Source organism: Lepidothrix coronata, unplaced genomic scaffold (assembly GCF_001604755.1).
Source record: "Lepidothrix coronata isolate B3197 unplaced genomic scaffold, Lepidothrix_coronata-1.0 Scaffold0, whole genome shotgun sequence".
Classification (NCBI taxonomy): domain Eukaryota; kingdom Metazoa; phylum Chordata; class Aves; order Passeriformes; family Pipridae; genus Lepidothrix; species Lepidothrix coronata.
The window spans coordinates 6846428-6869626 of NW_016690180.1; the positions used below are offsets into that span (position 1 = coordinate 6846428).

Consider the following 23199-nt stretch of genomic DNA (forward strand, 5'->3'; position numbering starts at 1 on the left):
TGGGACCTCATGTAGGGCTGTTCTGGTAACAGCCTGAATGCTGCAGCCAGCCTTGTATCTAGCACACGGGATGTGGGATCTGATGTCTAGGATCTATTACTGGAGCTGTCATTGACTTGCTCTGTAATTTTGTTCAAGCCTTCATCAGCATGTGCCTGTCCCCCTAAAGCAAATGGATCACAGTGATCATACTTTATAGGAAGTTAATAAGTTTTGGCTAATGTTTATGAAGCACTAGGAATTCCCATTGGGAGGATGGTATGAAAGTGCAAAGTACTGTAATTATTCCAGCATTTCTGTGGGATCCTTGGTGACAGACTTGTATTACCCAACCCAGGCTGGTGATGAGGTAAGAATGCTCTGCTTTTAAACGGGGGGAGAGGCAAGTTTGCCTCATGCATGTCAGGGATGAGGGGTCTGGCAGGCAGTAACACTTAACATTTGACATTCTCAAAGCAATAAGCAAATGTTACTAATCACTCTGGACCATAATTATAAAACCAACATTGGCATTCAAGCATCAGTAGGACGTGATGAATGAGTGGTAATCATTGCCTTAATCAAGGTCTTTAGTGAGCTTATTATTCCTTTGCTTGAGACCTCAGGAACTCATGTCTCTTCCCAGACCAAATGTCCAGGATAGAGGCTTTAAGAAGACAAAATATCCAACTTCTCTTTGCTCTGTATTCAAGTTCTCATTGAAACCCACACAAAATAAGGACAAAAAGCCACCAAATGCTACTTCTAAGCATCATTGTTCCTGAAGTGGTGAATTGGGGAACCATGTTCAGTATTCTGCTTTATTTGCTTATTCTTTCAGGAGAGTTTCACTATGTTACTGTGTTTGTGGTACTTACTCTCCTACCTCACATACTTGCTGATGTAGCCAAAATAATACCTGGTTATTCAAAACTGTGAACCTTTTCCATTAAAGGAATCTGAATATCCTCCTTGACCTGGAAACATTATTAATAACTTTACTGTCCCAAATATTTTATTATGTTTCCCCAAGTAAAATTTTGCAAATAAGTTGTTTATATCTCTGTATAGGCAGGCAGGTATATTTCTCATTCCCAAGCAACTCTTCAATCCACTGTAAGAAAAGTTTGCCTTTCTTCAGAAGAAGTGGAATTCTGCATGTCCCAAGTCCATAATTTTGAAAAAACACCTCTTCATGATGGGACACAGTGATTTTAATGACCGCTTTCTGCCTAGGCATATAGTTGACATTAGTAACTCTTCCACTGAAAGCTTGGTTTCATGTCCAGAGTGTGTGGATGATCTGGATGTCAACAGCACCTATGCAGTAGCCCAGTGTAGTCCAGATATTAACAGAAGGAGGTGTGTACTGTGACACTGGCCTTTACATTGCCAACAGAATGAAAAGTACTGCTGTCTCAATTTTAAGAAACATATAATGGGGCCCTGAAGTGGCAATCACTCCAGGGTCCCACTGACAGTATCAAGGTTGTCCATTCTCTCCTTGGCTCTGCTTGCAGTTTCATTCCTCTGTACCAAGCATGACTGTAAACTTGCAAATGTATTTGACTGCACTGGAAAAACCAGGTAGGCATGTAATTACTTAATAAGCAGTTACTCTTAACTATGAGATCACAGAAGCTGGGTACCTAAATTACTTTATTAACTACATTTGCAAAGAATGCATTTTGATTACACAGTTCTGGAATTTAATCTTAAAAAAATTCAAGCAAATAACTTGCAGCAATACAACTTGAACAAAAATCTCTATTCAGTTCTTTGCAACAGGTGCTTTGTGTAATGTCATTTCAAAGGCTCTCTCTGTTTCTTCTTGTTGGAGGAGGAAATGAATGTACTTCTTTCTGTAGCAGTTATCCTGACAGCTGGAGTCTGTTTTTTTTATTCCAGCTTGTATATGTTCCTCTTTCATTTATTTTTTTTAAATCCTCAGTTGCTCTGAACAGTCTGCTGTTGGAATTCTGATTAGAGCTGTTGGTCAGTCTTTAGGGATAGCTACAGTATGCTCTGCCTTGTGCTTGCTGAAGCTCTGGTCCTAACTCATTGAAGAAAAGGCAGTCCCATGTGTCTGTCTCCCCATTGCCACTCCACTCTCCCGGGCATGGAGATGCTTCTGTGGTGGTGAATGGAGATGGTTCCTGACCTCAGAGGTCCCCATACCCAGTGTGAAAGCTGCTGCTGCCTTTCCTGAGGTTTCACAGGTTCATGTCTGGGACCACCTGAGACCACAACTCAGCCGTGCCTCATTGCTCGAGGAGACTGGACAGCACTTCGCCAACTTTCCTCACCAGGCTTAGTCAGTGTATGTGCACAATAAAGCTGCGACTATGTGCACAATAAAGCTGCGACTATGTGCACAATAAAGCTGCGACTATGCCAGCCTCACAGTGGGCACAGAGTGATATGTACCCTTCTTGCTGATAACTTCTTATTGATAAAGGAGCTGTCAGATCATCTGGCAAAGCTCAAAGTTCATCTGACCCCAGTTTTCAGAATTTCCTCATCTTAGTTCAGATGTCTCTGTTTGATCTGTGTTTTGCCCGTATGTCAGTCAAGGGAGCTCTGAGAATGAAAACCATAATGAGTATCTATGTATTGACCTTCAGCATTCCACTGCAGTGTGTGTAGGTGCCTTTAATCTGAAGCTACTATGTTTTTTGGGCCAATGCTCAGTTGCAATATGACTGTGAGAGTGCAAGACAAACTAGTCATTTCTGATGTGGGAGAAAAAATATTCAAATTCTGCTTAACTTGAAGCTGAATGCAGTACTGGTTTTGGAAAACCCCTTTGATACCTATAGACATTGAAAAATATGATGTATAATGTCAAATGTGTTTCTGTTATAATTACAGCAGAGAAATAGTTACAGTCTAATGCTATCTTATACCTGAAGCTGGTAGCAGTTCTGCACTGTGAAGATTACTTCCCTATTTATGTTTCTAGTCCGTGGTTTGATTTGTTTAATCAATGTTATATGTGCTTATTTTGAATTTAAATTATTCAGGCTTTCTTTGTTCCTCTGTTTAAACATTTTTGTGACATTTTCAGCAGAGAATTGTTAAATGTCCAAACCAAATAAAATGTTAGATGTGAATGAGAAGTGCAAACACTGATGAGAAAATATTTGAGGAGAAGGAGTTGTTAAGATTTTCTCATTTTTAATAATTTGGTGTTTATCAATAACCCATGCAAAATAATATTTTTCTGTAGTGCAGCACCCAAGCTTGTGATATCTACCTAAGAGTAGTTTTATTAATAGCACTTGCAGCTACAAATAGCTTTCCAGGACTGAAGTAGAATTCAGAAAGTTTAAAAGAGATGGTTTTATTCTGAGACATGAGGGAAGGTGACAGGGACATGCTTACGGCACTGATGCATTTAAGATGTAATATCCTCTGACTGGATCTAGTAGTGTAAATGACCTTGACAATCTACTTAAATGATGAAATATCTCCAAGCAAAGACTGCTCCAGCTTTGCTATGCTTATTTGTATCATTGTGCTCTTAGCTTGGCATTACACTTTTAATTCACTTCCAAGAAAGACTATAAACAGATATACTCTTTACTTAAACTGATCTACAAATACAAGTTGCAAACCAGCTAATGTTTAAGGAGGAAAGAATTTGCAGGTGCAACTGAAAAAAGCTCTATACAATTTTACAGTAAAAGAGAGCTGTGTTTCTGGCTTTCAAAAACATTGATTAGTTCCATTTTGCATTGTAAAAGAAATTGAATTTATGGTTGCTTGAGGATGACAAATGTTTTTCAAAGTCAAACTCATTCTTAGTCTCATGGTAGGTGCAGTTCTACCACCTGTTATTGCTTTGCAGCAGTCAAGACCAAGGCAGTCCCAGCAGGCACTGGCAAGACCACAGAACAGTTCAGTTCAGTGGGAAAACTGTTGTATTTTATATATATATATATGTATATATATATACACATACATATATATGATAGATAGATGGATAGATATGCTTCAATATTTGGAAAAGTACATGAAGAAAAAGAAGGTAAGTGAAACACACATGGTATCAAGCATTTCATGGCATTAAGGCTCTCTATGTGCAGAAAAGAAAGTGGTTTATTGCACCCCAGTACAAGACAGTGCAGCCCAACTTCTGTCTCAGGAAGGCTGCACCCCACAGAAATGCCACACTGTTTCTGTTTTTCCAAGATTTGATTCAGTTGAGGTTCTGATTTCCCAGAACAGCTGTACAGAACTGGTTCAAAGTACTCTGCTCTGGAACGATGAGCCAGGCAATTTCCAAAAGAAAGGGGTTGTCTCTGTAGCATTTCCTCTACTGCAGACTGATAAATTTTCCTGCTGTAAATAAGAGAGCCACAACTTTTTTGAGACACATTCAGCTCTACAACAGTTTAATTTTAGTTATTTTGGGACTCCTTTGTTGAGAGGAATGTCCAGAAGGAAGAAGAGATGTTAGAACTGGCATCGCCTTCTACCTGCCCCCTCTATCAGAGCAGCATCTCTGGAGAATTAATGGAAGGCATTAAATCAAAATGATGGCAAACCGCTGGGAGAATGAAACGCTGCAGGAAAATCCATTGGGAAGGAAGTGTTGCAGAATAAAGTCCCACACGAGTGCAAGGGCATGTGACACTCAGAGACACAAGAATTTTCCTACAATAGGTTACACAAGCTTCATTTAAATTCTGGTGTCCAGATGCTGGGAAGCATGAGTGTGTGTCCCCGCAGACAGCATTATTTGTGGCGATGGGCTGGCATCTCACATCAGTCAGGCCTTCTGATCTAAATGAGGACTTGCAAACACAGACACAAGTTTTGTTTACAGTGACCTTTGATTAATCTGGACTCAAGAGTCACAGCAAACCTTACACAGTGCTTTGTTGTACTGAATCCCAGGAATGAAGACAGAAGTTGCACTCATGGCCGCACTATCGGAAGGAACGTGGTACGCATAGAAGTCAGCTGAAACCTGAGCACTGAAGGAACACTATCATTAAATATTATAAACTGTGGGGATAAAATATTAAGTGTAATTAAAATTTGGTAGTACTATCTCATGGCCACTATACTAATGAATGTTTGGTGTCCTACGTTGTGCCAGACAAGCAGAGTTTACTTTGCAAAGCTGGTCTCTCCTATGTTATTTGTTACTGTAATGGGATGTGTGAAAATATAAATAAAATTGCACACTAGTTTAAGGGAAATATTTTTTGAGGAAAAAGCCCACACAATCTTTCTGAATGCAGATGACATTTTATTATATTGACAGATTCAGAGTGCTCCATACAACCCCCGGTGACAAAAGCACAACACTCTGTGGGAAAACCTGCAAGAATCACCAAAAATGAGACAGAAAGTCTCCTTTCTAGATTCAGCAGCTCTTCGATATTTAAGAACTGGAAATATAAAATGGTAAAGAAAGGTATGCAATACTCCTGGGTTTTCCGACTCTGGAAAACCTGGCCTAAGATTATGGAGAATTCCAATAAGACTGTAAGGGCTGGAAAATGGAGCCTCACAACAGGCTGAATGGTGCAAGTCCTCAACCCAGTTGGAGTTGAAGACCCTTAAATTGGCCTGCTGAGGCCCCATTCACTGTACACAACCAGATACCATACCCACCTTTTCTGGGCATGGTATAAACATTCAAAAATTCAATTCAAAGACATTGCTTTCTAGACATGGCATCATCTTATAATAGGTGTGGTAGGTTTTGATCAAACTGCACACAGTGTATGCAGGCTGTTTGGTGAAAAATTATTATGAATTCTCTTATTTTAAAAAAATGTGTATTTGTGTATTTTATACATTTAGTTTGCCAGATGTTACTGTTAGTTTATCAAAATAGACATTGACCTTTCATTTACAGCAGTCTAGGTTGTTGGCAATACAATATCTGTGTATATGTCTGGAACAAAAAGAGGCAAGTTTTCAATGAAGAGAGCAGAAATTAATGGATCATGGAGTTATTTTCGTTGCTTAGCCCATCTGGAGAAAATGGTTCAATTTGTTAATTATATTTGACAGAGTGCACAAATCAAATAAAGACAAGAAGTAAGACAGTACAGCCTGCTAACTATAAAAGAGAAACCTTAGAAACTTGTAAACTGGCAAGAAAAATGTCTTGAGAATATTTGCTTTGTTGTAGATTGCTCACTTCAGAAGGAAATTAGGCATTAAAAATTCCTCTAAAAGAACCTCCATAAACTCATATTGAAAGTCAGCCAAATGCCACTGCAAGACTTAACAAACCAGTTAAGGCATTGTTCAAGATGCAAAGAAACTTATATAAGTTTATACCCTGTGTAAAGATATATGTAAGTCTTGTATAAGTGTAGAGACTTGTTCACTGCCACATTGCCCTGATTTTGCTCTGGGATTACAGACTGAAATAACATGAGAGTGTCAATAGCTTGTTCAATGCACAGTTCTCCATGGACAAGAATTGTAACTGAATAATTCCTTTAGAAAAGTTTTCAGATTGAGCTCTGGGAAAATGAGTGTCTGAGTCAAAAAGCACAGTTTGCTAGGATGTGAAGTGAGTCATGCAGTGGGAAATGGAAGTAGTTCTACTATAGGAATGTCAAAATATATATATATATATATATATATATATATATATATAAATTTATGCTATTTGTGTGCAGAGAAGATCTAGGTATACAGATTTTCATTTGCATTTTACACATAGCTACCTTTGTAGCCACACTAAGAATGTAAAATTTGCATGCTTATTCTGATGTAGGGATCAGGCCGCTAGTGATTTTTGAGGAGTACTTGTATCATCTGACTTAAAGCACCCCACTGAGATGCCAGAGTTAATTGCCTCATATTTCTTAAGCAGCAGTGGAGAACATTTGGCACTTTCAGGGGTGATTTAACAGTTATAGGGGTATTGATTCCTTTGAATGCCTGTGCACTATAAAGAAAGTCAGAGCAAGTGGATCATCAAATTGTGCATTTGACTTAGAGGCCTGGATTTAGGTCAAGTGAATCCACACTTCAGGCTAGAGAGAATTGAACAAATTATAAGCTGAGCAATAGCATTTAGAAAATAGAAGAGTATGGGGAAAATGAAGCACCTTCCATTCCTGAGACATTAGTTGCATGCCAAACTTAAGTAAACATGTATTAGTGCAGAAACTGCTATTACAGGAGTATAAACTAAATGAATACTTGGGTATTAGGTTGGTAAAGGCTGTGTAGTTATCTAAATAGACTTTTATTGCCTGTCAACTCTTGTAAAACCACAAAGTCCAAGTCTATGCTACCGGTAGGTGCTTTTTACAGATGTGGAGGAGGACAGCTTCCCACCCCGAAGAGCATATGATCAAAGAAGTGGTAAGGGATGCAACATGGTGTTTCTCAATATTTTTTTCCTGTTCTTTCTTCCCCCTTGCTCTCTCCCAAAAGGTTTTGGTGCCTTGCTGGTTTGTTGCCTGCTAATTCTGTACTAGAAAATATTTATTCTATCTCAGATACTGGTCTGTTAATTTTCATTTTACACTTAACCACTATTCAATAACAATTACTGTACTTTCATTTCTAAAATAGGTTATTGAAAAAATACTAGCAGTTAATTTTTTGGTTTACAGGTTTTTCATATAAGCACTGGATTGGACCCACATGCAAAAAATTCAAAAGCTTTCTCTCACCTATGAAGGATTCAAAATTATTGAAGGCTGACACACCTGTGCTATAAAACTCCTAGGTGCTTTTACTTCAACATTGCTCACTGCTGAGTGTGGACCTAGAAGGAAGGAGAGTATTAGTGACATGCTGTGAAATCAAACAGGCCAGTTGAAAAGTGGTGTTTGGAAGAGGATACTCTTATCCAGTGCATTATAAATACAAAAAGACCTCTGCCCACCATTAGTCCCTCCTCCCCACAGCCAGATTGCCAGGGCCAGCGGAGATCTTTCCCTCCAGGCACTTAGAGCATACCATAGTTTTAACACAGATACATCACAGTAAGAGCCAGTCATTCCTACTTCCTGGAGCTCAAGCAGTGATGAAAGGAGAGGAATCTGGTAGGGAAACTACTGTAAAGTTTGGATTGTCCAAGATATCTTGTCCTTCTGTTAGCTGAAGATAAATAAAATGCTTCCTTGGATGTCACAAGCCAAGCACCCAGTCCTCCACTATGGCACCAAAACCAGAGAACAGCCTGGGATGCTACCAGTGAGACAGAGTATACAACCCAGCACAGAAGGGATGGATGTTTGTTGAGGTGCCCATGCCCATCTCCTCTAGGGCCAGCAAGGAACTGTAGTGTGGTTCTAAGGTGTCTCTGGGGACTAAAAATGTATTTTGTTCCCCTAAAATGTGTAACAGTTTTTAAGTACATTTCATCTGTCTGGATTACATCAAAGGTTTAGGGCTGTGTTTTGTGGGGGGAAAAAAGGAATTTATTAATTGTGAAAAGATCCCTTCAAGTCCACTCAGCAAGCATACCTATTCTTTCCTAACCTCTTACTATAAATTATATTCATGCATAAAACCTAGTTTGGCTAACTGGCAGGTACTTGAGCTTGTGCCATACATATTTCAAAAAAGTAAAGCTGTGATGTCAAATAAATACCTTATGTGCATTTCCAGGTTTTCCCAGGTTGTATCACCTGATTCCAGATGGGGAAATTACCTGCATTAAAATCAGCCGTACCGATCCTCATGAAAGTCTGGCCATTAGGATTGTGGGAGGCAGTGAGACCCCCTTGGTTCACATTATTATACAGCATATTTATCGAGATGGGGTAATTGCCAGAGATGGAAGATTGCTGCCTGGAGACATGATACTAAAGGTACAGTACTGTGGAGCTACAAGATAAAAATATCCTAACAAAGAATCAGATTAAGTCAATTACAATGATATTTGCAACGTTGCATGCAGAAAGACATTCAGTTCTTCTACATGCTGTAATGATTTCATTAATTTCAACAGTTTTTGAAGTTCATGGATTTGTTTCTGTTTCCTAGTCGCTGACAAGCCACTCTGATTTCTCCTCAAACCTGGTAGATCCAAAATGCAATGTAGGACAATAGACTGTCAGCATTTCTGACCCAGTGGTGCAAAAGTTGTTTCTGTCAGTAGAGACTGGGCTTTTTGTCCAGTTTGTTTCCACTGAACTGTGGGCCTAAATCTCAGTTGGTGAGGGTTCCACTGCCTCATATTCCACTTATACCAGGATAGGTGACAGGAGGCTGATGAGTGTTATTTCAGCATCTAACTCCTCTGTATGATGTGTTCAGTACCACAGGAGTGTTAGACACTGCCCACTTTATTTTGTGAGTGTTGCTCCACCTGCAGCCCCAGGTGAAATCTTTAAGAACAACTTGAGCAGTCTCCAGGTATTAGCTGTTGACTGCTATTTCTGCTCCTACTTCTATAGAAATGTACAAGAGATGAACAAGAATTGGGCCAGATGGTTAAAGATCATATATCTTTACATCTTTACATCTTTACATCCCATCAGCAACAGCTTTTGAATGGGAACTGCACTCTCAGTTGCCCCAGTGACTTGGAGTTCAGTGAGGACGGTAAATTATATTAATGCATCAGTCCTTAGACAAAAAGAGTGACTACAGAAAATACTAGTTCCTTCCTTGCTTTGATACTTTGATGATGTGTATTTGGAGTACACAGGAATATTCACATTGCAAGCCAAAGGTACAGCTGCAGCTCACCCAGGTTTTCCAAATTAGAATCTCTCACATTTGAGAGCAGGCTGCTTTGTTCACTGTAGGCAGGTCATACTGTCATGGACAGAATGGTGCTGATACCCAGGCTAACCATTGTGGCATTAGCTGGGATAAGGCTACAGGAGCTGGAAGTTGCATGGACTGCAAAGATCTGACATCATATCTCTGGATTTTCTTCCAGGTTGGACTCTCGATGTCCATCCCACTGCCTGCTCTGGCATGCCTAGCTGGTAGAGTTAGTGAGTAGTTCCCCAAGTCCTACTGACTTTTTCTACTACATATTCCATATGATTAATTACTAAGGATACAATCCTCTGAAGTTCAGAGCACCACGTATAAACCACCATGCTTCCCTAGCTTTTGCTGACCCCAGTGGTATCTGAGGACACTTGAGGCATGCCAAGGTTGTGCCATGCCTTCTACTTCATGTCAGACAGACCCTGGCCAAAGAGGTTTCTTGGGATCACAATGTGGGCATACTTCACTCTAGTAGTGTATAAAAATGCCTCTGGATTGTGGTTCTGGGTAGTAGCTGGATAAGTGTCTCTCAGTTGTGCCTCTCATGGAGGCTTTTTGTCCTGGTGCCAGCACGGAGTGGCAGAGTTACTGGCACCACTGAAACAAAACTGTTCCTGCAGGGCACATCCAAACTGTACTATGAAGCTGTGACTTTAGCACGGATGGGCCCAGCTCAGCTCTCCCTAGCTGTGGCTCATTGCCCAGGGATTTACCGAGGATTCTTAGGAATTTCAGCCCCATCCTGCTGCAGCTCATGCTGTTTATGGTACCCAAGCTGGCAACTTAAAGTAAGTTGAGGTGTGTCTCTCTGGGTGCAGACCCCCCCACCAGACTGTAGCAGGGACAACCCCATCATGCCACACTGGCAATCTGCAAAAGCAAACACCAGACAAATGCTTTTGTCCATGCTGGGGACCATTTCTGTTACATTTTGGAGACATTTCTTAATATTTAAATGGTTCAATCTGTGCAGTGTAAAACTATGTGGAAATAACTTGTCTGATTAGGGTTTTCCAGCCAGCAGTGAGTTACAATCTTGCAACTGGTTTTTATTTAGCAATATAAAGTGCAATGCCTAGTCATTCTTACACATATGGACATGACAGGATTGACTGGAAGCTCTTTCTTTTCACCATCCAAATTAAAAAAGGAGTAGTTGTGCAGTTTTACTGTCTTCTGAGTTAAATCTTACCTGGAAAACACTGAGAAACTTTAAAAGTCTGATTTCTGGTGTGGTAAATCATCACAATTGCTAGTAAATATCCAGGCCATTTAAAGTTCTACTTGAGGTTCTTTTCTGCATTTTAATTAGAGATTCATTACTGGGGAACATTTTTTTTTCTTTTACTGCACCGAGAAGAGCTGGGAGATAATGAAGGGGAGAAACAGGAGGAAAGTGGTGTGAGTGAAAGGAAAGGTTGGCAAGGCAAGTTGAAATCAGAAGCTAGTGGAATAAAACTAAGATCTATGAAAGGATATTGAAGCTTGGGAAGAACAATAAGAAAGATGGAAAATAACATGTATGTCTGGAGACTATCAGGGAGAAAAGGGAAGAAAAAGGGCAGAAACTGTCTGTACAGCACATCCTTTCCTTGGGGGGAAGGCTGTTCTGCACTGCAAACTTGGCCTCCTGCTTGACACAGTTTGAAATAGCACATGTCACTTTGTATGAAGACATCTGTGTAAATAGAGCTGCTGTTTTCAGTGCCAGCTCAGAATAGACTGGCTTCCTGCTGCTGATTTACACTTCTCTCTTCCAGGTAAATGGCATGGACATCAAAAATGTGCCTCACAACTATGCCCTGTCAATCCTGAAACAACCCTGCCACGTGCTCCGACTGACAGTGCTCCGAGAGCAGAGGTACCGATGCCGAAACAGCGGACTTTCCCTTGATGCTCACTGCAATAGGGATGACAGTTTCCATGTTGTGCTAAACAAAAGCAGTCCAGATGAGCAGCTGGGAATAAAGCTGGTTCGCAAGGCCGATGAGCCGGGGGTATTTATTTTCAACTTGCTGGAAGGTGGCATGGCTGCCCGTGATGGACAGCTTCAGGAGAACGACCGGGTGTTGGCCATCAATGGGCATGACCATCGGTACGGCAGTCCAGAGAGTGCAGCCCAGCTGATACAGGTTTGTCATCACCACTTTGACCACGGTTTTTGAACTGTGCAAAAACCAAGCAGCGTGTTTTCACCATCCATTGCAAAGCAGGGCCAAACATTGAGTTTGTGTGTTTGGAGGAGGGAAGGAGACATTTAAGCTTGGATGGGAATTTACTCCTCTAAAAGCTCCTTGGTTTCATTGTGTCTTCAAGGGTGAATGGGGGCATAGACTCTCATGTCTCGGGTAGTGGTGCCTGCTACCATCAGGCTTTGGAACATACAGATCACTGTAAACATCTCTATCCTCTGAGCATCATCAAAGCGTGATGCCATCTGCCAAAAGGCATGCCAACCTGCACCCTGGAAGCACTGGGTCCGGTAGGATCCTAACTCCTCCAGCTCAGAAGGAGTCACAGTGCTCTCTGGTGCAGCCCTGGAGCAAACCAGAGTAGCCTAAGGCAATGGATGGCATGTTTCAGAATGAACAACACCCTCCCAAACTCAGTGATTTCCCATGGATGTGTTTTACAACTGAAGGTAGTCCATTCCTTATAGGTATTTCTTACCTAAATCCAGCATATAGAAATCCAAATGTTTTGGAAAAATGGATTTGTAGCTCTAGTTTTTATAAATCTCTATTTAGATGCTTGTGGAGAACTAAATGAATGCCTCTGCAATGCACTAAGCAGTCTTAACACAAAACTGTCACAAAAAAAAAAAGCTTGTGCCTTTCTTAGCTACAAAATCAGTCAGCTTCTGCCTTATTTCCCCTCCAGAACCATTTTCATTTGTTTTCTCTGTTTACAGACTATGGTTTTTTTAGAAAACTTCAACATAAAAAGCAAAGCCAAGAATCTTTTGTTGCTTTTATCTCATATTTATAGCACTTATTATACTTGTGCATTTTTAAGTTTCATTTGGAGACATGTAGAGTGTTCACATATTGAAGAATTTCATGGGCTTCAATAAAAAGATGTCAAATCAGGCTGGCTGCTTCCCCTTTTCTGACAGGTATAATCAGGGTAATATAAGTAGGACTGAAAGAAGCATTCAAATGCATTCATTTTGTGGAAAGGATTCCTCTGTTAGCATAGAATCACAGTTGGTTGTAGCCAACTTTTATTAAGAAGTTTATAGCTTAGGTAAAGAAAATGTCATCCCCTTGCATAATGCCAGTTGTTGAAATTCTGGTCCAGCATCTTTCCGGATTACCTTATGTATCTCACTAACTGGGAGCAGAAGGCAGAAGGGGAAAGGTTTAAATTCTCTGAGGGCAACAAGTCTGGAATGAAAAACTTTCTGAAAAAAATTGTATTCTTGGAACAGTTCTTTATGGCTACAAAATAAGGCAAAACAAGGCTTCATAAGCAAAAAACACATGCAGCCTACAGATGGAATGGAAAAAATTACTAACGAAATAACCATTCACATACAAGTGTTTAAAAACTCAACTAAAGCCCTTATTGGGGTCCAAAGAGTGGATGTTATTCATAATAATGCTTGAAATACACACCAGTCCCTGGGAATTTAAACAACATGCCCATCAAAGGGGAGATTCAGATTTCCAAACAGCCAAGATTACACTGCATTGGTCTGAGCTCTATGAATCACATTTGTCTAATGCAAAATTCCCAGAACCTGTGTCTTTTTTGTCATGTTTTTTCATCAATTATCATTTGCCTTTCCTGTTTCCATGTTATGCCAGAGAAAAAACGTTATACTGAAGCCACAAATGTTTTGCATTTGCTTCTTACACGAAGGGATATTTCACTGTGTCCTCTGATTTCTCAACAGCAACCTGGCTGTTGAGACCTCAGCATGTCACTTGCGGTACGTTGAGGTCTTCTGATTTGTTGTGGTGGAAGCTACAAATACACCATTGGTTTCTTTAAAAACAGAACTAATATTCATTAAAAGGTGGTGGCTTTTAATGTTGGACTTTTAAAGTTGGACTAAGCACAACTGGAAGAACATCAGATTTCTGTGGAATCTAATAGTTTTGACTTAAGTAGTGAATAATTGAGACAAATCTTATTCATCAGGCCTATAGCAATTCTACATTAGCATATGTGAAGCAGTTTTTAATCAGTAGATTAGATGTCTGGCTGTTTATAAGCTCAGTCACAAGAACTGAAATGAAGAAAACGTGTAAGTGCTAATTAGGAACGTGCACACATCTAACACGTGGGAGTTTGCTGCTTCCCTTTTGTCACGTCATCTTTAGTCATGGTCTTGTGTCAGAAGTGGCACTTTTAATCTAAATAACATGACATTCCACATCTGTTTTCCATGAGAGTGACAAGAAAAGGAACAAGGTAACAGGTCAGTGGGTGCTCATGTGAGCACATCAAGCCAAGCTGCATGGGTTGAGCCAGACTTTGCTGACCGCAGATGTTCACCCTCATCTCTCCCTCTTTCCCTTACCACAGTTCAGAGCACCTGTGGTGGACTCATGAGCCCCTCTTCATCACAACAACTGCTTCTGACAAGCAGGTTGTGATGTGGAGTGTATCCACGTTCCATTGTCCCCATTAGAGATGGGGCAACTTCTGCTGGGAGCAGCACCACTTCCTCTTTTCAATATGCAGTTGCCTACTAGATGCTCAGAAGTTGCCACCACGTCTCTGCCTTCCTGCTTGATTTGCTTTGGCTGTAATACAGATTTCAATTATAGTCAATTGTTTCAGCTATTACTTGCACTCAGTCTGAAAGTTAATCTCTTTTCTTTAATTCTTGCTTCAGCATAAATACAGAAAAAGAATTGTATAAAAAGCAAGGGGTAAGAGAGAGAGAGGGATCAGAATGAGTCAGTAATGAATATTCTGATCAGTAGAAACATTAATGGCTTTTTATTTGTACGTAAATACAAAAGCTGGTCTTATTGTTTGGATAACTTTTTAAAACACTCTGGACTTCTGAGAAACTACTCAACTTGACTGACCTGGAGACAAATGTGATATTGCAATAGAGACTCTTGTTGAACTTCTGCTAGTTGTTCTATGAGAATTAATCACATTTACAACCTTTCTCTAAATAACCAACTTTGAGGCTTACCATGTGGCAGCAGATGAGTTTTAAAAAGAAGTTGTGTTAAGGTGAAGTTGTTCATTTTAGAGAAAACTGGATTTTCATGGGGCCACGTGCCCTTGGGAGGTTTAATCTTGTGTTGTTCAGTTCCATCTCAATCATATTACAAACTAGGGACCAGGATGGTTTCCTTTCTGACATGATACAGTATTCTGCTTTTGGGTACCAGTTGAGTTCAGAGTCCTCAAATTAATATTCCATAAAAACAGGTCTGGTAAAAATATCCAGAAAATTATTTTGAAATACATGTGTATGCACCAAATGATACATTATGAAGCTGTGGAGATTTGAGTTTCTGGTGAAAAAAATAGTGTTCCCCAAGATACTGGGAAAGCAACTAAGCGCACATTTTTTACATTATTGGAATTAGCACAGCTTGAACATGCATATTGCAGGCCTGAAGTTAGAGATTTAGGAGAAGTAGACTGCTTTTTCTTAACTAAAATGACATTTTTCAAAAGCTTTTTTTAACTCTCAGCTACTACTGTTGAATTAAGCTCCAGAAAAGACAAACCAAGCTACAAAACCCAAAATCCCAGAGGCTTTCTCTGGCTTCTGTTAGTTGTCTGTGGGAGATTTGATTTCAACAGCACAACTGGATCTGGGTTTGGTTTCCAGCTGCTTGCTCAATGCCATCTCTCCTTGGAGCTTCTCCCCAGAGAGCAGGGCATGTCACTGTGCCAGTGAACGAGCCAGGAGGTCTGATGCCTCCGGGGCTGTGGTACCAACAAGCTCTGCAACTGCAGCCCCAGGGGGATCAGACCTCCAGATGTGCTTGTGTGGGGGCTCCACACTCAATATACTGACCAGTCCCTTGGATATAACCCGAGAGCAAGCAGGCAGGAGTCTCTCTGGAAACTGGTCCTTAAGAGCCCCTCCTGCCTGGCACAACACCAAGGTCTTTAGCCTAGAGGGGAGGAGATTAGAGGATTCATTTTTACATCCTCTGAGTATGCTTCTATAGCGTTGAGGTTATTTCTACACTGCTCTTCATTTTAGTTCGGTATGTTGGTTTGCCCCTAAGGCAGACTTCTATGATTTACCCAGCTAAACCCCAGTCTTCTCAGCTTTATCTTTGTAACACTGTTGTTTCGAATGGATTCATGTGAGTCTTACTGAGGGGTGAATAAAGCCATTTGCCTCTAGGGATACAGTGCTGATTCAATAAGAGAAAAAAAAAAAGCCACCTGTACACAAAATTAACACTAATATCAGGCACACATATAGCACCCTAAAAATAACACACAAACATAACTCAGTAGAAGCACTGCAGCATCTCTCAGGCACATAAGTATTATGACTGCATTGTGCAAAAAGGCCTAGAAGCACTTTGAGCTTGGGTTAATTGTTTTTGAAGCTATTCTGCCAAGAATAAACTCCATTACTTTGTGTGCTTCCTTGTGCCCTCCCTCTTTCTCCATGCTCTATTTCTCCATTTCTCGAAATGGTTGCACATTTATTTCTTTAAGCTTTCTTTCACTTGTCACACTCACTGCGTGCAGGTGAATTTTCTTACATTGTTTAGTCCCCATTTTCACCGGCCAAGGCTTAAGCATGTACATCATTTCAAGGTTAGTTGCATCTTTCCCAGCTTTCCTGTCTGTCAGGCAGCAGCAGCTCTGGTTGCCTGTCTCTCTGCTGTGGCAGGCACATGCTGCTTTGCAGTGGTGTACACAGGTGTATGTGAGAGCTGTGGTGCACTGTTGTGGATTACTGCCTCCAGCCAAACTTGGGGCAGATAAGAAGGGGTTTTTTGAGTTAACACTAGATTTTCAAGAGAAATATAAATGCCTGGCAGGAAACTTTTATGAACTTTATTGACCTGAACTGATGCTACTGCTTTACGTCATTGCAACATTAGTGGGAAATCCAAACCGTGCTTTAATGGTACCCACATTTCACGAACTCTGTGGTGCTGAGGTGCAGGGGTTTATTGACTAGAGCAGTGCGATTCACACTGTACCTCCTCCCACAGGCCAGCGAGAAGCAGGTTCACTTTGTCGTGTCGCGACAGACCCGGCAGCAGACCCCCGACATCTTGCAGGAGACGGGCTGGAGTTACAGTGGCAGTGGCCCGCAGCCCTGTCCCTCCGAGAGAAACAACCCCAGCAAGGTGAGTGCACGGGCACTCGTGTGGCTTCTCTGCCATCCATGGGACAGGGGAATGGGAGGGCAGCTAGTGTTTGCATGTCTCAGGGTGTTGTCCCTGCTTTCTATCACCAGAAAAACGTCTCGCTTTGCAATGGAAACATAAAAGCTGTGCTCCTCATTATTTATCCATTGGTTCTGCCCTGGCTCTGTCTGAGGTGGGGAGGAAAGGAGAAGGCAATGGGCAGTGGTGGGGCAGGGGTTGGTGTGCACATAGCATCCTGGCCACGGGCATGGACCTGGCCAACAATGTGAGCCAGCACAGGGCAATGCACTCCAAGAAACAGAAGAGGTTTATCTAAAGTTTCTTCATCTGAAACAAAGTCTTCAGAGAAAAACCTTTCATGTGCTGGCCTGAAAGATTCACATAAGCTGCTTGAAAATTATGGTAATTACTAGTCTGTTGCTCATTTATTACGATACCCTTGCCTTGACTTGGCTGGCGGTTTGGTGGCAGGGTGCAGCTGTGGTCTGCCTGGCCGCTGCAAGCACGCTGGCTTTCTGTGGAGCTTTGGACCCAAAGCATTGGTTCTGGTTTGGCAGCAGCTGGAACTTCCACATTATGAGGGCTGTGAGGGCCGGCAGTGCACAGCATGGCTGGATCCAGGGACACAGCACAGAGCAGCCATCTCACCCAGAAATGGCTGTGGTTAAACTGTCCCTCCAGCTGCTCCTATGTACCTGGTTACATGTGTTTAGTGCATTTAGACTTACAATATGCCCTCTGCATAAGGCAGAGAGATGCTGATGGTTAAACATATGAGGTTTTAAAGTAGAAACCAGTGTAGCTGGAGCTTTGAAAATATGTTTTATGAGTTTACTCAGTGTTATTCTTTGCACTTTAGACAGAATAAGGCATGTCCTTGAAGGAACTGAATTTGTTTATTTCACTGAATTTAAAGTCACATGCCTGGCTAATTTGCATTAATTGCTTTGTATGTCACCACCTATGCAAACCCATGCAAGCTCGACCCTGGCCATCCGTGCCAGGGGTGCATCGGGGAGGTACACAGGTAGGGTTTAAATTCATTCTGCCTGATGGGCAGCCAATTCTGTCCTTACAAGGCCTTTGGGCCAGACATTGGGTGCACAGCTGTCAGCAAGGAGGCAAGTCTAGCTCTGGATTTACAAATGTTAAAAGACACCCATTTTTGCAGGTTTTTTAAACTACATTGTTTGGTGGTTTTATGTGTTAAAAATGCTAATGTATATTTATTTTTAGCTTTCCTTTTCCACAAAGTCCCAATCACAGCCCTTGTTAGGTAGGACTGGATCAGCAGGAGTTAAACCAGAGAGCAGAGTCAATGCTCAGTAGCTGCTACGGGGTAGCAAGAAGTGCCCAACTAATCATGCATCTGCAAGGCATTATTTCCTAATGAAGTAATGATGTCCTTAGGGAGATATGTGTAGGAAAGCAATTAGCTTGTGTTGCTACTGTATGATTTCTATGGAAGCTCCAAGCACCTGTTAGTTCTACCATATTCATCCAATTAATTGATGCCACATGGGATTATTTGGGAAGATGATTTGTCTTCCATAAATGGCCTGAGATTCTCATTTTCTCATCCTGTACTGAGAGGTGTTAGAGGGGAACTCTTGGTAAATCTAACATTATTTTGGGTAGCTGTGAGATTGAAGGCACAATGTTGACTTTGCAACAGTCCTTTAAAGACTAAGGACTAAGGGTTTTAAAGACTAATGAATCATCTTTTGTTGGATAGGCCACGGCTTTTAGGGGGATTTCCAGTTTGCCACAAGAGATGAGTACTACATAAGCACATAAGTGGGTGTGCTGCTGTGGGCTTCTGTTCAGTGCCACCATTTGGGCACTTTCCAGGGAAGATCGCCACCAAAAAAGAAAATTCTGAGATGTTTCTATCTCCCTTTAGCTTCATGTGTGTGCAGTGGAGGGTTTATGTCAGAGAAAATGCTCTGGCAGTAGATCAGGAGAGCAGTACACCCAGTAGGCAAATGAGCTTCAGGTACTGTGGGCTTTTGGTTTGATACAAACATTACTGGAGCATTAGTTGCCCTTTTATAGGGCATGAATGTGTCAATTTGAATTTCTCATTGTTTTTTGCTGAAGGTTTAGCTGAACATCATTTGTAATTCAAGATCTTTAAACTGCAGGCTTTGGTAGACTTAAAATGTTATTTGTTTTAAATAGACATTAATGCAGGAGTAATGCTTCCAAGCCAAGGGGCCTGTAGAGTGTCCTCAATGCAGTGCCTGCTCCCGCCCAAAACCAGGGTAATGCTTGTTGGCTGGACTTCACTGTCAGGGGAGTTTCCTGAGTGTGGTTTCATGAGTGTGGTTTGATGAGTCTGCTACCTGCTGCCATCAGTGGGATTGCTTTATTAGGTGTGGTTAATAGAGATTGCTAGCTGACTTGAATTCTGGTTAATTTTAAGGTGTATTTTGTCCCCTGAGCTTACTGTAGGAGGTGATAGTAGCAGGTCAGGAATGCTCTCTTTGAGGGAAACTGCTCTTGCTGTAGAGCATGTATGTAAACATAGGCTGAAGTCGGCTCTCTATCCTTGGCTGTATTCAGCATCAAGAATAAATTCTAGCTTCTAGCAGCCACCTGGCTCACACAAGGGCCCAGGAACTTCTTTTGGCCATGATGTTGGCCTCATGACAGCCTGCCTTCATCTCTAAGCCATGAGGAGGTGGCTCTCTTTCAGGCCAGTGGCAACCAGCCATGCGGCCCACAAGGCGCTGCGTAAGAGGAGGACATTGTGACCATGTCCTTCTCTGGTGGAAGTGATGCTGGGTGTATGGTGTGCCAAGAGATTGGTCCTGCACAGGGTTTCAGGGATCTGTTTTCCTGTGTACAGAGTAGGGGAAGCACAGCCCAAACCTCTTCTGGCTGCTGCCTGGATTCAGAAAAGAGGAGATGTCAGAAACACTTTCTTGTGCAGCTGAGGTTGCAAAGCCAGGCTGTAATGCATAAACAGGCCAGATTCAATTCCTTTGAAGTCACTGGGAGCTTTGCCATTAATTAAACAGCACTTGTTTTTAATTGGAACTGTTTTCTTACTCTTTTCTAACAAATTGTCTAGTATTTAAAGCAAAGAAAATGTTGCTCAAGCAGGCAGTGTTTCCTGACCATATGAGCAGGTTAACCTTCAGGTGAAGTACATTTTCCAAACAGACACAGCTATGTTTTTTGCCTGCAAGACTCGTGTCATAGCTTCAATGTTGAGATAATCTGCTGTAAATATTTATTTTCCAGTAAATATATAGAAAAGGAAAAAAAATAAAAAGAGGAGGAGATGAACTGTTATGTTTTTCTTCTCCTGACCTCCAAGGTTACTTCAAAATGACAGAGGACAATTGTTTAGAAGAGAATGAATTGAAATGCAGTCACTGATAAACACTGCCTTTTAACTGGTTTACTCACTATCAGTTGTACCTCCAAGCAAGCTTTACGTGTGTTTACTAAAAAAGGCTTTATGTTCCTTTCATCACTGCCTTTGTGTCAGTCAAGTCACCCCAATTCCTTTCTATCTGCAACCATGTAAAAATTATATGTGGAAGAATAGCTTCAAAGAAAAACTGGTCCTTCGTGGTTGAGCACACAAGTACTTGTACCTTTATAATTCTTCCTTGAAATGTAACAGGACAATTTGTTCCCAAGCACTGCTTTGAAATCTGTTTCTCCCTGTGATGATTCTTCAAAAAATAGTGATAAACTAGCTAATGCTCTAATGTTTGGTTGTCTGAGACTTGATGGATAAGTAACAGGACTGCCCTGTAACTTGGAGCCCCAAGTAGAATTCCAATGTCATGTTTTGCTACAAAATTGCAGACTGCAGTTTTGTGAAAATCAGAAGTGCCCCTATCCCACATGCTTCAGAAAGTGGCCTTTTCCTGATGAAAAGCCATTCCTTTCCAAGGGAAAAAGGACATTTATACACAAACATGGATGAAACATTGTTTAGTTTTCATAAAGATAAAACTACTATTTTTAAAACATTTACACCTTAAAGACAAAAGTGAAAGGTTAAAATTATCTGGATCAGAACATTTATATTCTGAAGGTTTTAAAATCTTCAGAAATTTTTAGATTCATTTCCAAGCCATGAGCCCAGTTATTCTGACACAGTGACTGCGTTCTGCATGGACCAGGTCTGATATGTCCAAAAAACTGTGTTTGGTTTTTGTCCTGGTGACAGAAAGAATTCCTCTTTCCACTGAACTCTTTGCCTTTTTGTTCCTGGTGTTCTGTGGCAGCCACTGTTCATCTGCTCAAGCATCTAGATATCCTTTGCTAAGCTCCTGAACGGTCCTGTGTTTTGTTGTCAATATTACATCACGGAAATCTTGATATGGAGTTAGTTCCACCAAACATACCTTTAAAAAACCCACAAATCCAAGACACAGCCTGCCCTAGTCCCATAAAGAATTCTTGCTGTAATCTTCCATTTCCATCATTGTCACTTACGAAAACATTGTGGACTCATCTGCTCCGCTTTCTGTGCTGCTGGCCCAGGAAACAAGGTGAAATGTCTTTGTGAGATGTCAGATTTTTAAGAAGAGATTAATGTGGCTTTGAGTTTCATAGATTATTTTTGCATATTATGAATGTGAGGTCATAATATGCAAAAACACACTTGTGAATGAGACGGTGGGTTTTAATATACATTTGAAATGTTTCTAGAAGCGTGCTGTTATATCTACATATGAGCCTGGAATGGATGATGCTGTTCCTGCATGAGAGGCTGGGATTGTCAGGAGCAGATGCCAGGAGTACTGCTTATGAGATACTTAAGGAAAGCAAAGCAGTGAACACTTAAATCCAGATTTTATTTGTCTTTTGAAAGTGAATATCTATCTTCTAATATGTCCTCAATAATTTTATTCCTTACACCCAAGAGAACTACTTCTCACTAATTATGTAGATGATGCACAGACTGCAAGCAGTAAGATAAGAAGCACAACCTGATAGTCAAAGATATCAGGACAACTAGTGATATAAATATAAAGAACTTTTTTTTTGGTTCCTTATTTACATTTCAAAGACCTGCTTGTATTGCCTTAGCACTAAAGCAATTCTGATTTTGGTGGGAGTAGTGCCCGATTTTAACTATTAAAGCACAGTTATCTTGGTGGTAGCTCTGACTCCACAGATGCCTAAGCCCCGCAGAGAATCCTGAGTGCCATCAGGAAGAGTGGCAGGCATCTGGGAAGTGCTTTGATATTCCCTTGATGAATATTTGTTTCGATAGGAAATGCCTAAGTGTCAGGGAGGTCACCATGCCCACTGTATTTGTTGTTGCTGTTTTCTCCATCACAGAGCACCCTTCACACTGTCACTTGCCATGAGAAGGTGGTGGCTGTCCGGAAAGATCACACAGAATCGCTGGGAATGACTGTAGCAGGCGGAGCATCTAACCGGGAGTGGGATTTGCCTATCTATGTGATAAGTGTGGAACCTGGAGGAGTTATCAGCAGAGACAGTAGGATAAAAACAGGTAAAATGAGGGGATTTTGAAAGTATGCTTTAAATCAAGGGTTTCTTTGGAGAAACAGAGGGATAGTGAAAGAGCATCACACCCAGTTCACTTGCCCTTCATTCCCTATGCTCAGCTTCAGTCCAGTCACCACCTGGAAAGCTGGAGGGAACTTCTGAGTGTGAGGGAAGGGAAGGCACCCAAAAATTGGGCAGAATAGCTGCAGCCCAGCTGGGGCCCACAAGCCTGGGTCTCAGTGCCATCACTGGCACACATGGGAACTTCCCCTTTGTGTCTGCTCATCAAAACCCCTGTGAGAACATGACAACAGGAGCAAAACAGCAGGTTTCCCCTTTCCTCCTGCTGGGAAATGACTGCCTCTCAGTGGGATACACTTTCCAAAAACTATTTATAATGAGGTACCATGGAAAATTTAGCCTAGTTAATTTGATAAAATTTGAAACAAATGAATATGTGATGTTATAACAGTGCAACAAGTCTCCATGGCTTAGAGCAGCTCTTAGGTAGTTGGGGCAGACCACAAGAAGAGGTTAATGTTCACTTTGCACTGCCTGGACTGCTGGGGAATACACCCCTACCTGGAGAAGCATTCAGGCCAAGCACAGGGGGCACCCAAGGAAGCCCTGGTGTGAGAGCCTGGTGCTAAGGTTGGCAGAGCACTTGGCACTGTGGCTGCTTGCA

General features: G+C 41.3%; 1 protein-coding gene across 4 annotated transcripts in view; it reads left to right on the top strand.

The window, feature by feature from the left end:
- Positions 1 to 23199, top strand: part of LNX1 (ligand of numb-protein X 1) — a 71925-nt gene that overhangs the window by 39216 nt on the left and 9510 nt on the right. For all 4 annotated transcript variants that reach the window (XM_017835638.1, XM_017835552.1, XM_017835812.1 and 1 more), the window contains 4 exons: positions 8584 to 8786; positions 11463 to 11834; positions 16869 to 17006; positions 22341 to 22518. In XM_017835638.1, the coding sequence (XP_017691127.1) occupies positions 8584 to 8786; positions 11463 to 11834; positions 16869 to 17006; positions 22341 to 22518 (891 nt within the window). The remainder of the gene's footprint in view (positions 1 to 8583; positions 8787 to 11462; positions 11835 to 16868; positions 17007 to 22340; positions 22519 to 23199) is intronic.